This window comes from Gopherus evgoodei, chromosome 4, assembly GCF_007399415.2.
Source record: "Gopherus evgoodei ecotype Sinaloan lineage chromosome 4, rGopEvg1_v1.p, whole genome shotgun sequence".
Classification (NCBI taxonomy): Eukaryota; Metazoa; Chordata; order Testudines; family Testudinidae; genus Gopherus; species Gopherus evgoodei.
Window position 1 is genome coordinate 114,403,481 of NC_044325.1, and position 17,062 is coordinate 114,420,542.

At 40.6% G+C, this 17,062-nt stretch overlaps 1 protein-coding gene across 1 annotated transcript in view; it reads right to left on the reverse strand.

Annotated features, from left to right (window-relative positions):
- Positions 1 to 10,040, reverse strand: part of MUC2 (mucin 2, oligomeric mucus/gel-forming) — a 73,174-nt gene extending 63,134 nt beyond the window's left edge. Inside the window, exons 1-6 of the mRNA XM_030562141.1 lie at positions 9,971 to 10,040; positions 5,841 to 6,105; positions 2,217 to 2,331; positions 1,480 to 1,570; positions 733 to 842; positions 163 to 379 (exon numbers count right to left, since the gene is read on the reverse strand). Coding sequence (XP_030418001.1) covers positions 163 to 379; positions 733 to 842; positions 1,480 to 1,570; positions 2,217 to 2,331; positions 5,841 to 6,105; positions 9,971 to 10,040 — 868 coding nt within the window. The remainder of the gene's footprint in view (positions 1 to 162; positions 380 to 732; positions 843 to 1,479; positions 1,571 to 2,216; positions 2,332 to 5,840; positions 6,106 to 9,970) is intronic.
- Positions 10,041 to 17,062: the final 7,022 nt, after the last annotated feature.

Consider the following 17,062-nt stretch of genomic DNA (forward strand, 5'->3'; position numbering starts at 1 on the left):
CAAACCATATGGCTTTCAGTTGGAACATAATTTCTACTTCCAATAAATGTCCTTAATAACAAAGGCAAGGGAGGAGGAAAGAGCAAATACACAAGATGAGCAGTTTTAAATGTTTCACCCAGGATGAATTGATTGTTCTGCCAAGTCTGAGAAGATGCTTACGGCAAACCTCTTCTGTCCTCCAGTTTCCAGGTCGGCCACCAGCATGGGAGCATTGGCGAGAGTACTCAGAGATGGTGTTACAGAGGCAGAAGGAATCCTCAGCTCCCTGGCAGGCACACTTATCCTGCATACAGGCTTGAACATACATCTCCAGGTTCAGACGGGACTCACAGTCAGCGAATACTGAAGAAGTCAGCAGACTCAGACACTCATCACGCTAAGGAGGAGAGGGGGAAAAAAAGAAAAGTTTAAAAGGTATCCCTGGTACCTCAGTTTCTAGAGAGGTTCCTTTGTGCTTGGCTTCTGGACATCACTAATGGTTGCAAAAGAGGGATGAGTCCAAGTCTTAGGTTATCTCTAGATAATTCTGTGTCAGAAACAACACACGTGCAACTAAGATCTTTCATCGGTTCTACCCCTCCTGTTAATGCCATTGGAGTTAGTTAAGGACATGGTATGTGCCATGGAAAGTTCCAGGCTCTTTACCATCTCCACACTCCCTGGTCTCCCCACATTGCAGGAATGTCTCCACCTGCCAGCTAAGTAAAGTTGACCACTATGATTACTCACATGCTGATTACAGGTTGCGACAGTCTGTGTTTCATCAGGGTCCTCACATACTGTGTTGGGTTTGTTAATCTTTTGCATATTTCCAAATGTGATCGGATTGAAGGTCATGTCTGCGAGGAAGATGTAAAAAAGCCTTGATAAACACAGCAAACTTAACAATACACATCTGATTCCTGGCACTTTAGTGATAAAGCAAACTGTTTATTATATATCAGGCACTGTACTGACTATTTTAATACTTTTAAGTATATCCATTTCAGATGGACATAAAAAGTTCACTAGTATTCCAAAAAGTGAGAAAGTCTACACCAGGAGTTCTCAAATGGAGGTTGGGACCCGTCAGGATGTCGTGAAGTTATTATATGAGGGGTTGCAAGCTGTCAGCCTCCACCCCAAACCCCGCTTTGCCTCCAGCATTTATAATGTTGTTAAATATATTAAAAAGTGTTTTTAATTTATAAGGGGGGATCGCACTCAGAGGCTTGCTATGTGAAAGGGGTTACCTGTATAAAAGTTTGAGAACCACTGGCCTACACCAACAGAGACTCCACAGAATCAGCTGATTCACTTGAAATATAGTACACCATTAATAATTTATTTCTGTATCTCTTAGCAATTGCTGGAAAATCTCTGACGGAATTTAAATTCCTGTACTGTAAATCCTACCTTTGCCCTCTTTGATGCTTTCACATACAATATCTATATGCCTGCCTTACGTGGTATCTATATATACTGTCAGACCCTTACCGTTAGAGATAAATTCATTGTAGAGCTGCTGTCCATTGTAATCCCCACAAAGACCACATGTGTTGTTGTTAAACTTGGAATCCAGTTCCAACTAAATAATGAAAACAAAATCAGAAAGAAAATCAGCTGTAGCACTAAAAAAAAAAACATTCCCAACAAGAATAAATTCACTAGTAGGGGAAGTTAATAGAGGAGAGATAATGAATGCCTCTCCATTGTAAATTAGGTTTTAGTACATCTAACATAATAGTAACACAGTCCAATGCAAACAATCACCATGGGAAAATAAAAACATATAATGGAAGAATGTGAGAAGTTACTATACCAGGACGGTGCTTCTTGTCAACATTATGTCAAAGCTTAGGAAGAAGGGGTGCTTTATATAACAAACTTTTTCCCTTAAGGGGTGAATTTACTCCTTGTTGGGAAGCTGAATAACAGAGCACACCAATCCTCCAAGAGACAATCAAATGGATTGCAGATCAGAATTTTTTAGGATTTTTTAACCAAAATATTAGCTGTTTCTCATTCCCGTCTCATCTTCTCTTGAGGGCGAAGGAAAGTTCATTTCTATGCCCAACTCCAGTTACATGATGGACAAAGGAACCTTCTCATCTGGGAATAAACTATCTCCATTCCCAGTTGGAAGAGGCTGCTTAACACAATGACTCTGTTTGGCTTATGCTAATTTGTTAAAACCGAACAGTAGCAAAAGTAAAGTTCAGTGTCAGACGTACCATCAGTGAATCTTCACGGTTCCACATTAGAACCAGGCCTGCTCTTGCATAGACTTTAGTGTAGATTTCACTGTTCTCAATCAGCAAACCGGAACTATAATATGGTGTTGTTACACTGAGAAGAAGAAAGTCAGAGATTTTGTATTAGATGTAATGTAGAAAACAGAAAAGAGTAAACTGAATGTCTTAGGTGTTGCAAGAGAAACATCAGAGTGCATGGAAGAAACAGGCTCTGCAGATTACACTTTTCTGGCCTCCATCTCTGAGTCCCACGCAGCTGTTCTCTGTTGTACAGGACAGACTCTGTTTAGCAGGGAATTAAATCCCCTTCCTCTCAGATACTTGCTGAGCTAAGTCATATTTTGTCTGACCTGGTTTAAATTGCTCTAATCGGCATTCATTCCAGTTGGTCACAGAAATCCAGTTCAGATTCTTCCTATTTCAAGGCAGTTTTGCAGACTTCTCTGCCTGACGCTTACACAGACTTCATTAGATAACACTTATCTCCTGTGGCCATCACATGTAAAATTTCAGACTTGACATGTTGGTGCCATCTGGAATTTACCTTGACAAAGCAAGGCAATCTTAGAGCCACAGGCTCCTTAAAGGGATAGATTCTCTATCTCAGGTTAGGAAAGAAGGCAAAATGCCAGCGAAGAAACGTGATTCAGTCAGTAAAAGCAAAAAACAAAGGACCTGAACCTGGGAGAGTGAATATTCACTGCTTACCCATGATTGAGGTTCACACGGCAAATGGGCACAAGAAACTGAATAGTGTCTTTCATTTTCCAAAAATCATGTACTGTTTTAGGAGACTGGATATGCCCTTTAAATAACTTTTATTTTTTGAGAGAATGGCCTAACGATTTGGGATGGGGACAATGCAGACATGGAGCCTGATGTTCAACAGAAGTGGAAGAAAAATGTGAGGAGAAAAGCGCTTGTTAAAAGCATCAAAATTCAATAATCTAATTATGAGATGAATCATTAATAGAATCAGCAGACGTCATTAATTTGACCCAAGTATTTCAAACAGGATTGAACAAAAATGCTGTTGACTGATAAGAAGCTGATCCACTTAATATCCACCCTTATGTTCACTGTGTACACAAGCCACAATGCAGAACTTGGTTGGGTGATAAAAGCATTCCCGCAAACAGCTTCTTACAATAAAACCTAAAGAGCTCAATACTTGACCAAACAGAATTAGTTACATTGGAATCCAGCCAAATCAATGAATAGCTATTTCCTTCTCTACACAGGTCTCAGAGCAAATGCTACTGCTAGTTTAATGGTGTGTGCCCAGGCATACATCCCCTCTCACAATTTCTTTCCTAGCCTTTCACAGGGGTATTTTAAGTCTTAATTTCTTGATGCCAGAGCTTTTCTAACTACTCATCTTGCACATTTCTAATGCATGCAATCACGTTAGCTAGAGTCCAGACACCAAATAGAAACTCACAAGCTAACATTCCTACCACAAGCTACAGGTCACATCATGAACGTTGGAGCATGAACATTTTTTTAAAACATTAGGCAGCTACTCGAAAGCATGGAGTCTTCTGGGATGGAGCTTTTCTAATGCTGACTCTAAACCAGGAATCAGAACAGAGGAGTTTTGTAGCATTTACGGAACCAACACTGTAGCACCAAGCCTTGACATAAATAATTGTTCTTTCTTCTATTCTGATTTCCACCTTTGTACATTTTCTTTCTTTCATTCTTTGATTTTATAATTGTTTCTTTTCTCATCTTATACAGGGCACCTGTAAAATAGTAAAAATCCAATTCTGAAGATTGCCTGGGTGGAACATGCAACTATATGCCGATACTGGAGTTTGCAATGGGGACCCACACTTACTAGGATGGCTATGAGTATCTGCTGTGGGATGGTGTTTGGCTTGCCTGTGTGTATCAGCTATGCCATTGAGATGCATAGAAGTGGCATTTCAAAAATCTTTATCTGTTCTATGGAACCCAAAATTCTGTGACAATCCACAGAAGAACTAGAAAGTCTTAGGGTATGTCGACACTAGAAATGTAATATAAACTAGTAATTACTGCAGTGGTACATGTCCATACTACCCTCCTTGGGTCAGTAGTGCACGTCCTCACCAGAAGTGCTCTACCAGCTCTGCTGGGAGCACCCTGCTGGGACCCTGGCTGCCCCACAAGCTCCCAGGTTCCTGGTGAACTGCCTCCTCTTAACTCCCCCTTCCTTGCTGGGAGCTGGGGGAAGATGCCTAGGGCTTCTTGCCCTCAGGGAGCGGGGACCAGTTGCCCCAGCTTCTTGTTAACCCCCACCACTCCCTGCTGGGAGCCAGGCATCCTTGTCAATTTGAAATTTGAATGGGCGCTAGGGCGTCTTGCTGTAGGGTGACCAGATGTCCCAATTTTATAGGGACAGTTCCAATTTTTGGGTCTTTTTCTTATATAGGCACCTATTACCCCCCACTCCCTGTCCTGATTTTTCACACTTGCTGTCTGGTCACCCTATCTTGCTGTGGCTCCCAGCTAGGAACAGGGTCTGAAGCCGCCAGGGCTTCTCACTCTAGTGCAGAAACTAACATAATTAGGTTGACATAAGCTGCCTTATGTCGACCTAACTGTGTGGTGTAGACCAGCCCTTAGAGACTCACTCTTTCCAGCACTCTGCTGATTGATATCTCAGGACCCCTTCCAAGCTGCAGAAGTACTATCAGCAGTGAAGGACTAAGTCCAATGTTGAACTCAGACCCAGGCCATCTCCCCTAGGCAGAGCATGGTCATCAAATCACTCAATATTATGATATAATTTGAAAAAAAGATGTCACCAAATCACCATCTGAAGAGCTATCTGATTACCATAATACCCTATATTAATTTTGTGTTGGTAGTCAATGGATTGGGTCTTCCCCAGTCACTTTTTAAAATTCTATAGCTTTCATTGCATTGGCATGTAGTTATATTTTATATGCCACTGGGACATGTGCCAAAGGTATGGTTTAAAGAGTATGAAAGTCTATAGAACATTGAATCCTACACACAGTGAAAACCTGTTCCACAAGTCTTCTTTTATTAGGGTTATATTGTTTTATGAACAATACTTATGAGAAGAATAGGTTCAGTGCATGGGAAAGCAATCTTTAAGGACCCCTAAAAAGTTGCTTGTGGATTTCTTTTTAACACTTTGGTGCACAACTAAGCAATCTCTCATTTTTGGCAGTAATATATGTCAAAAGACTTCATGATATTTCTGGATATATTCTGGCTTGGTGGCTGGAAAATAGAATGTTATTTTCTATTCCTTAGTAGGCATTCACTGGAGTGGGTATGACAGTTTTTCATAAAACTTGGGCTCTAATTAGAGGCAGCAATGACAACAGAAGGGTACATATTTATTTGGTCATGTTAAAATCTGTTAAACCTGATCCAGGTTCTGGAACCCTTACTCCAGTACTTTACCTAGCAAGTGTCTCATTCGCCTCAGTGGGTCAATTCAGAATATTGTGTTCCTTCCCCAGAATTTCTTTTGCCTGGGCTCACAATAGGTATCTTAATGCTACATATTGTACAGTTCTATTTGTCTATGGAAGCATCTTACTGGACATTTCTTTGAAGAATTATGATACTAGAAAAACTCACATTTGCTCATCCACGACAACCGCATTTTGGGTGAGGTAGATTACAACATCCTTTATGGTGATCAGGACATATTGGATGTCAGGGTGTCCATTTTCATTCACAGCACGCTGGATGTGGACTGAGAACTCCTGGTAAGACTCTCGGCAGTCAGAAGCAAAGTTGTAATCACAGAGGCCAGGGAACTGGTAGAAGTCTCCATCAAAAGATTTGAAATGATTGTTCCCCCAGGTACTGCAGACGTAGTGGCCATGGTTTTGGGTTCTGCCTGTTAAGTTATGGAGAAGGGATGAAGAAAGTGAAATAAAGTAGCTAGCACCCATTGATAATAAGCAACATTACACAGCAAGACAGCTAAGGAATGATACTTAAATGATTCAGCTATGGCATACTACTAGGCTTACACAAGAAGATAATCTGCTATATATACAGAACAAGCCATTTATAAATATATACACAACAATTTGCCAAAAAACCAAATCCTCAGTGTTTGCATAATAAACAGATGATATGTGCATCTCTCTGGCTGAGAGTCATGCATTTTTCCATGCAGCTGGGGCCTGGATACCTCTTCGAGTTCTGACTGCATGTGTGATGGATGAGAGCACTTGCTGTTGAAACTGAGAAGTAGAAATGGGCACAATTGGTTGCACATAGTTTATTCACTGAAAAAAAGCAGTTTCAGTAAGCCCGAAACTATTTCTGAATTTGAACAAAGTTGTCAAATAGGTTTGTCTCAAATAATTTAGGGGGGTTCTATTCACAAAGGGACTCGGGCTCCATTCACAGAAGAAGAAATGGTAGCTGCTTCTTTACACCTTAGAACCCTTAGTGGTTAGGGCACTCCCCTGAGATGTAGGAAACCTGGGTTTAATCTCCCCCCTCTGCCTAATGTAGTGCAGGGACTTGAACTTGGTTATCCCACATTGCCAGAGTCTGCCATAACCAGACTATAGAGTCATTGTCATATACTCTCTCTCTGGTCCAATGATTAGTCAAGTATTTTATACAAAATGGAATAGCTTTAACAGGAGAAACTGAGAGACACACCTTCCAGAGTAGCTGATGGCCTAGCAGTTAGGGCACAGGCTAAGCAAGTGCCCTAACCACTGGGCTAAAGGAGGCTCCTCCTTGGCCTTTTTATGAATCTAACCCCTTAATTTCCCTTGTTTGTTATTGTTAAAATGTCCAAAAATGAAACCGAATGCTCTGTTCAACTTAACAGAAATTTTGGCTGACTTTTTTGATTCACTGAATTTTTTCAGAATTTGACATTTGGTTTGACCCAAAGCAATTTTGTTATTTATTTATTTTTCAGAACCGCGAGTGAACAAAATAAATGGGTTATTTTCTCAGCTCTACTGAGGAGCTTTAACACTCCTGTCATATGACACTCCCATACCATTAATGTAGGCTCAGGCCAGGATGGCAAGTGTATTAATTTATTCTATATAATTCTGTTACTTCTCCAATTTTTTTGCAAGATACTTTACAGGAATTATTTCCTTATGTAATCCAAATTCCAACTGTGAATTCATTATTTCCATTCAAAATAGTGACTTGGAGTATCATTGATATTCACAAGAACTGAAGATAAGACAACAACTAAACTATATCAGGAAGGTATGAAGAAAGCAATAGCAACCAAATGTTTGGAGGTCTCAAACTCATTCCACCACCATTTGTCCACAACAGTAACTGACACTAATTTAGCACAACTTACATTCTCAAAACTGCAATTACAGGGTTTGTTGTAGATTAGGTTTGAGGTTCATTGTCAGAGCTATGTGTGATAAGGGAAGCAGCCAAGCAAGCATTAGCACGCCTCACACTCATAAATACTAGATTAACTCTCAATTTTTAAATTGATTGAACAAAACCATAGGTCCCCTTGAACAATTCATATTTGAAGGCATCAAGACATACTGTATGTAATACACACAGCAGAGCAGGCGTCGGCAACCTTTCAGAAGTGATGTGCCGAATCTTCATTCATTCACTCTAATTTAAGGTTTCACGTGCCAGTAATACATTTTAACATTTTTTGAAGGTCTCTTTCTACAAGTCTATAATATATAACTAAATTATTGTTGTATGTAAAGTAAATACGGCTTTTAAAATGTTTAAGAAGCTTAATTTAAAAGTAAATTAAAAAGCAGAGCCCCCAGACCGGTGGCCAGGACCCGGGCAGTGTGAGTGCCACTGAAAATCAGCTCGCGTGACACCTTTGGCACCTGTGCCATAGGTTGCCTACCCCTGTGTGACGAACTGGGAAAGTTCTTAATGTTCTCTCTGAATACTGTATTGGTGCCTCAGTGTCCCCATGGCAGTTCTTAAGTATCTGGCAGAGCAAAGGGCCAGTGCACCTAAATGCCTGACACTCTGTCTCCTAGCAACTGATGGCCTGGGCCCCTCCTCTGCAAAGGTGCCAGCTGAAGGTGTTGGAGACAAAGGGATCAGGTGACCTCCTGGCCTGGGAAAGGGGCTGAGGAGAGAGGAGGGGCTGGGAGGGGTTGTTAGTCTGGAGCTGGCTGGGATCAAGGGTGGAGGGCAGACCTGGGGGTCTGGCTCACTGCCCCCCAGAATGGACCCAGCCGAGGGGTCCAGTTCGCTGTATCTACAAGCTCTGTTTTAGACCCTGTTCCTGTCATCGAATAAACCTCTGTGTTACTGGCTGGCTGAGTCATGTCTGACTGCAAAGTGGGGGTGTAGAACCCAGTGGCTTCCCCAGGACCCCGCTGGGGTGGACTCGCTGTGGGAAGCGCACGGAGGGGCAGAGGATGCTGAATGCTCCAAGGAGAGACCCAGGAGGTGAAGCTGTGTGAGCTTCTTGCCCTGAACAAGTCTGCTCCAAGGGAGAGGAGGCTCCCCAAAGTCCTGACTGGCTTGTTGGGGAGCAGTTCCAGAGCATCGCCCGGTGACTCCGTGACACCCTGCAGCAGAGCATCATATTTATAGTTCATGGGTCTACTTTGCTCACTACATGGGTCTACATGGCTCACTTTCTCCAGAGATCTATATGTAACACTGACAGACCCAGGTTGTCGGTGGGCGGGATTGAACCTGGGGCCTTTGGAGCTTAGTGCTGGAGCCTATACCACATGAGCTAAAAGCCAACTGGCTGTTAGCTAAGGTAGTAGTGCAGACTCAATCTCTCCCTCTTCAAGTGGTCTCGGTGCCACAAGATGGGACAGAACACCACACCCAGGAGTGTGTGGGTTACATATAGATATTGTTTGCTTTGGGAGAAGTTCAGGGATCCTGTAGATAGCCTAATTTCTCTACTTTCTACTCCATCCAAACAAATCCCTGTGTTGCAGCATTGCCCTCTTCATTTAAGGAAGGGTTCACATCCATCCTTCCAAAGCCCATCACTGCTGATTCTTGCATCCACTAGGGAGTGGGACTGGAAAGCAATCCAGTGTGTTCCCTTCCTCCCAGTTACTAACATCAGGGGCTCTCATAGCCAGAGTATATTCAAGAAGGGACCAATCCCAGGATCCAACACCCTGATGACCTGCACAGGAATGCATCACCCAGTTGAACCAAAATATTTGCTATTTTTCAAAAATACATATTCATCCTAACACCTCAAGCTAATTAAATTGGAGACTCATTCTTTTAGAAAGGTAGATTAAGAAATTATGGACTAGGATTGCTGAAGTAATAGGTTAAAAAATGATCTAGTCCAAGTGTTAACAATATATACATCTTTTGGACAAGAAAGCATATACTGCTATTTCTGAATAGCCAAATGCAGAGGTTTCCTTATGACACTCATCCCCTTTCCCTGTTGCTATTGCTTGGTACCTGCAGAACTCCTGCAATCCTTCATGCTAGACAATTGTTACTTCATCACATACATCAAGCTAGAGATCAATATAATGGATTCAGGCAGCCACAAAGCTCAGAAAGAAAACTACAGAATCTTCCTCCAAAAGAATCCACATCTATTTCAGCTCATACATTTGGTCTTAGCATTTGAATGTCAAAAATGAAGGGAGGACATTTGATATCATAATATTCCCTTTAATTATTTCATCGCGTGTTTAGCTTTTTCTTAACTGCACTAGTTAAATCTTTCTACCCTTTTCCAGTGGGAAATTCCTCACCATCCCATTTCTAGATCTTACCTTTTTTAATTTCGTTCGCACAGGAAAGAGCCAGCCAGAGTGCAAAAAGGCTGGCAAGTCTTAGCCCCATGGTGGCTAAGCTGGCTGCACAGCGAACCTCTTCAGAAAACCTCTCTTTATATAAGGCCCTTTGGTACAATTAATGCCATCACAGGGGAGGACATGTAAAGTGAGAAGGAGGAGTAGGGAGGAACACAAAATGGGTGCAATGTTTACTGAGATAAGAAAGTAAACAGACAGGTTTTTTTCATAGCAAAATTGGGAATCTGGCATACAGGATGCACGACAATATTGATTCAGTTATCATGCAACCGGAATTTTATTGTCTTTTTATATTTTTAGCTCATCTAAGCTTAACCCACAATAACCCTTGGCAACATAGAGTAAACATTTTGGGGACAGTCGAACAACAAGAGAATCCCTTAAATGAAGCTTAACCTGGGATATCCTCAAGTGTCTGCTTTGAAACCAAGAATTTTTAATTTTGCATTATTGCTCAGAGGTATTTATGTACAGATTAAATAATGTTTGTAAAGCACCTTGAAGATGATATTGGCACTTGTGGGTAGGCCCCACCAAATTCACAGTCCATTTTGGTCAATTTTACGTTCATAGGGTTTTAAAAATCGCACATTTCATGATTCCAGTTATTTAAATCTGAAATGTATGGTGTTGTAATTGTAGGGGTCTTGACCCAAAAAGGAGTTCTGAGGGGAAGTTGCAAGGTGATCATACAGGGAGTTGCCGAACTGCTGCTACCCTTACTTCTACACTACTACTGGTGATGGCACTGCCTTCAGAGCTGGGCAGCTGCAGAGCAGCAGCTGCTGGCCGGGAGCCCAGCTCTGAAGACAGAGCTACCACCAGCAGCAGCACAAAAGGAAGGATGGCATGGAATGGTATGGTATTGTCACCCTTTCTTCTGGGCTGCTGCCTGCAGAACTGAGTCCTCAGCCAGTAACTGCCACTCTCTGGCTGCCGAGCTCTGAAGACAGCAGCACAGAAGTAAGAATGGCATGGCATGGTATTGCCACCCTTACTTCTACGCTGCTAATGGCGGGGCACTGCCTTCAGAGCTGGACGCCGGGCCAACAGCTGCCGCTTTCTGGACACCCGGCTCTGAAGGCAGTGCAGAAGTAAGGGTGGCAATACCAAGCCCCCTGCAGTTCCCTTTCTGGTCAGGCCCGCAGTTTGAGATATGTTGGTCTCTCCCATGAAATCTGTATAATATAGGGTAAAAGCACACAAGACCAGATTTCACAAGGGGAGACCAGATTTCACAGTCCGTGACGTGTTTTTCATGGCCTTGAATTTGGTAGGGCCCTACTTATGGGCTAAATGTTGTTATTATAGGTTATCTGTTCCAAAATTACAGTGCAATTAACTTTTGAGATTTCTGTTCTGGGACTCATACAGTGCTAGATCCTCAGATGGTATAAATCACTGAAATACATCTACTGAAGATCTAGCCCATAAAGTATATTGTATTGAAATGTATTTAAAATCTCTGGGGGTGATCTCATGCAACTTCAAGTACTCCATACCAAAGACAGCGTCCACGAAACATCTCTGCAGTGCTACAAAGTCCACCAAAAGTTTATGGGAGGGTCTCAAAGCAAACACCACTATTTCAGGCTTTAATTAAAGAAGGGGGAAGTTGTAATCCACACCCATCAGCATTAAACCTAGGCAATGCAGGTTTTCACATAGAATGCCCCCTGAACCAATTATTTTTGTTATAAATAAATTGCTTATGTGCTGCTTTACTGATAACCTGTCATTCTCTCTTATTCCCCCAGCCAGCTGTTTCAAAAGACTGCAGCCTGAAAAAGGAGAGAAAAAAAAGGGGATTCTTGGGTGAGTTACTAAACCTGAGGTTAGTTCATAGCATTGCTATGGAAATAACTGCCTTCAGCATGCATTTTCCTCTCTCTCTCTCTCTCTCTCTCTCTCTCACTCTCTCCTGTTCCTCATCACAAAAAGTTTCCCTGTAACCTTCCTTAGCAGGGAAAAGACCTTCTCATTTCAGTATGTCTTTAACACTACTGCTTCTCAGCACTCACAGGCTCCTCCTAGTCCATTCCCTTTATAGTCCCAAGCAAGAGTTTCTCCTTGCAGTTTTTCTACATAAACCTGTAAGCCTTTCAGCAGATCATTCTTTGTCTCCTTCTAGTTGCTCTAACAGAACTTTTAAACTTTTCAAAACAGCTGGGGAAACCAGACTGTCTTTTAAAAAGTGTCTCAAAAGAGAAGGAATAAATACCCCACAAAAAAGTCTAGAGTGAGTTTTGGAATAGAATATTCAAGTAAAGATGATATAGATCCTTAGAATAAGTGTTCCATTTCCCCTGACTGGCATCAGATATAATCAATCTTCAAAAATGGCAACAGTGTCCTGTGTTTGTCCTGTGTTCAAGAAACTTTCACTCAAGTGCACAGCAGAGACAACATTAAATATGAACTCTTTAAGAAAAGAAACATTTGGGGCTCTTGGAGGACTTTAATAACCTTAACAGAGACATGTTGTTTGATTCCTCAGCAACCTAAGCATAACATACTTTATACTTAGGCTTGGGCTTTACCGGTATGTACACTACTCGCCACCAAAAAAAGCGTGCAGTATTGTCACACCCTAATAGAAGGAAACCAAAAGCAATGAGGGATCTGTCCCCTGATGTCAAAGAGAAGGATCACACTGAAGAGAAAAATCACATTTAGTCTCTTCGCACCTTCTCTTTCCCCTCCACAACTCAGCCCACAATAGATGATTGATACTGAAAATACTATTAGGTGGTGGCAGAAGGGTGATCTGAGCTGTTTTTTAAATAAATCATTACATATTCCATAATAGATCTTTAGTTCTTTGAGAAACTTCAGTTTGGCTTTTGACTATATCATAGTAATGAAATTACATTGTTCAGGTTTCAAATTTTAAATGATTTTAATTACTGTTAACAAGCGTGACAAGATTCCCACTTATGGACATAAACTGAATATACTGCCAGATCATCTTAAGAGCCTTGCCAGAGTCTGATCCGGGTGGTGCTCAGTCTGCACCTTTAGGGATTTGCCATGATGATGATGATGATGATGGGTAGATGGGTGGGTTTAGCAAATAATGAGTTCAATCAGAAATCTGTCATGTAAATATACCAACTCTCAGGCCCCACCCAACCTGTCCTCGGGGGATCTTACTACTATTTTTTAAAAGTGAATTCAGTGCTATACTGGTGAAAAGCTCCAATAACTGCATCAACATCAATGTACTTGGGACAATACCTGTGGGTTTCCAGGAGGATGATGCTGTGGAAATCAGTTCTCCTTTGCCTCTGCCCATTCGCCAACCAGCCATTCCCATACCTAAATCACATAGAAGCCTGAGCATACAGAGACCACATAGAGTGAATCCTTCAGGATGGGTCACTACATTGCCTGAAGACACTCTTCTGCCTTCTCAATTTTGACCTAGTAGATCTGGTTTTGCCCCAATGCATATTTTGACCCATTAGATCTGGTTTTCCTGATCTTCTATCCTCTGTTTGTGAACTATTGGAAGAAAGTGTGTTTATCATGTGCATTTGGGAGTGGAGAGGTGAGAAGGAGTTCGTACTTCTTTGAAGAAGTTATTTTGGTGATGTGGCTCTGTATGGAGTTGGGGAAAGTGCAAACAGAGTGTGCACATGTAAGCACTTATTTTCAGGTTGGGTTTTACCTTTGATGCTATTTTCAATATCAGAGATGTTTGAGGTAGGGAAGTGAGGAAGTATCCAGCAGAACCAGAAGGTGTTCTGCTTGTCTGTAATTCTAAGTTCTGAGATACTAATGTTTTCTTTCATCTTTCCACTTCTAACCCCATTGATACCTTGTCACAAAAAAACTCAACGGTAGTGCTCCAGCTCAAGTGACAGATGGAAGTGTTACTCTCTATGCACATCCCTCAGTTTTGCAGTCACACACAGATGACTTTTGGATAACACTCCAGCAATCATGTCTACTCCCTGGCCATTAGAGTACACTTTGGTCCACACTGCTACTTCAGGAAATTCTCACTATAGCCATTCTTCTATTGAAAGATTATGATTCTTTCATATTTTTCTGGAGAGGCTTATTTTACAGCCTAACTTGTGAAATTGTGTCAGCAAAATAGAAATGCTATCCACATTCAACAGATTTAGGGTCAAAAATGGATATTTAGAGAATTAAATCATGCTCATCTGACCAATTTACATAATTATTCAAATTCCTTGCAAGACACCACAGAAACCTTGGATGGGATATAGATTGACATTCTGGAGACAAGCATTCCATTTTTCTCTTCCCAGCCCTGAACCTGTATTGGATTTACACTACTTACAGTAAGCTTTTCATGTTTTCAGCCATTGTGTACATAACTAAATCCATAATTTACAGTGCTCACCACACAGAGTGAAGGGACAGACAACATCAAATACAAAAATATGCCTAGCTTGTATCTGAGTCTTCCAGCTGCTACACACATTTTCCAGGACAACAATAGCTTATCATTAAACTTTCAGTCATCAGAAAATACATCACAGATAAACGCTGAACCAAAGGAGACCTTTAGTTTTTCTTGTTTTCATAAGCATTCCATAAATGTAGCAATGTGACTATTGGACAAGCATTGGAGAACATGCACTAGAAAACATACCATAGAGAAGAGTCCTGCCATGGTAAAGGAAAGGTGCAAAAAATCAGTTAACCTAATAAATATTTTCTACCCCTCATTTCTGTGATTCCATAGTTTAAATGTCTAAGGACCAGATCCACAAAGATATTTAGGAGCCTAATCCCCACTGATTTCAATAGGAGTTGGTGCCTAAATATCTTTGAGGACCTGGGCCCAAATGTTTAAAAGTGTATATTCGAGGTGTATTATATCCCACTGAAGTACCTACCCTCAGTTTCCTGGAATTACACAGTTCTCCAGACATCGGGGTAATACTACAAACCTTATCAGCTGCAAGACATAGGCAGTGTGGAAATGGCTAGGAAAATTGAAAGAAAAGATGAGACGTGACACTGCTTGACACCAGCTGAGAATCTGGCCCTAAAGAATTAGAGACAGCATTGCTAACATTTAATATCCAGGAACTGGCTAGTTTAATTCATAACCTTTATTTTTAACATACATTTTTCATAACACAAAAATAAAAATAAAATAAAATAACATACTTCCCTAATTTTTCTTTTTTCCTATTTTTTATTAAATGTCAATTTTTCAGATTAATTTATTTACCTTATTACAGGCCCAAAATAGCATCAATGCCCAGTTGCATTCAGTGTTGTACAGGCACATAGTAAAAACATTGTAAGTTTTTCACAGAAAGAATTATCTACACTCACAGTATAAAAGGGTGGGAAAACAAAATTATTATGAACCTAAATGACAGAGAAGGAACTCAGGCAGACAGAAAATAAGTGCCTATGTAACGTACTTATGTGACCCCGTTATTGTAAAATCTGAGCAGTGCAAAACCTTGAATGTAGGTTTCTCTATAACATCTCTGTGAGGTAGGGAAGTATTATTATCCCCAATTTACAGATGCGGAGTTCCACAAGGCAAAAGCAGGCATTTGCTAGAGAAGAAAAGGAGCCATCAAGAGGCCAAGCAAGAGAAAACGGGGGAGGAAGGGCCCCTAATTAACAGCCATCCTGAAATTGACTTTCACCGTGAATGTGTTACTCCGGGGATATATAGACAGGCTGCATTTTACTAGGCAGTACTGCGCCACAAGACTGATGAAATGTGCATGCTTTGAATGGGCATACTGCAAAGGCCATTGAAGTCAATGGAAAGAAAGACTCAATGAGCTTTGAATAAGGTCTTGTGTACTTAGCTGCATTTACCAAGCCTGAACATACACTTTTACAACTGCTGCTTTTCCTGATAACTACTTACTGCTTTTCACTACTATTCTTTGTTTAGACTTGTTTATATTTTGGGTGGTTTGTATTTTACTCCTCTCCATTTTTGCCCCATGCTGAAGATAACACCCATTTCCCAGGAACATACATAATACATCATCTAGATTAATCTTTTGTCAATATTACATTTAATTCCAGGATATGCTGGTTAATTGTTTCTAATAATTTACTTTGTGCATCGCTTGTCGCATAAGTAAACAATGTTCCACAAATGCACGTATGCAGTGCGTGTCACCTAAGTATACAGTAGTGCAATAATAGACCTTGGCCTTTTAAAAATAATTTCAATAGATCTGTAATAAATGAGAGTACACACCATTGTTGTATAAGACCCCTTTCCTTACCTCCGTAAATAGCCTCTTGTATGTTTAAAAACCAGTTTATTTACCTCTTGCTCATGATTACTATATTCCACATGGTTGATGATTGCAAGTGGCTTTCATATAAGGAACCTAGAAATTAAAGGGTCATTGTCAACTTGAAAATGACATTTGCCTGAAAAATTTCTGCCTAAAATATTTACAAGTAACTCCTAAAATGACTAAAACTGAAAGAAATTAGCAAAAAAGAAACCAAGCCCTGTATATTGTTAGTCTGTTTCTTTTGTGTATTTGACAAAATGTTGTAAGTTCTCAGTTTCATTGTTCCCCTTTACAGCTATCAGTGAATTAGGGCCTGATCCCAAACCCACTGAAATGAATGGGAGTCTTCTACACAGATTTTAACATGCTTTGGATAAGGTGTCGTGAGAGTTTGTTCCTTGCTTGTAAAAATTAAAAAATATAAAAATAAAAATATCAGTATATAGTACTGAAAATATGCTGTATCTGATTCTGGAATTTGTTGAAACTAGACAATTAAAAATCTATTCAATTTAGTATCCTTTTTACTACCTGTGTGGCTGAAAAGATACATGCATCCATTGATTTACACATCTGAATTTCCACAATATCCTGCACGGAAAAGAACACTTCCTCACAAAGAATTATAAAATTAGTAGATAGTAACATTAGTTGGCTCATGAAAAATTTTCGGATTACAAATAAATTTGTTATAGCATCTTCAAGGAAGTTTTTGTTTTTCTCATTCAATCTCTCTCTTTCCATGTTTGTCCAGCCTAGGAGTCTTTAGTTCCTTTTGATAATC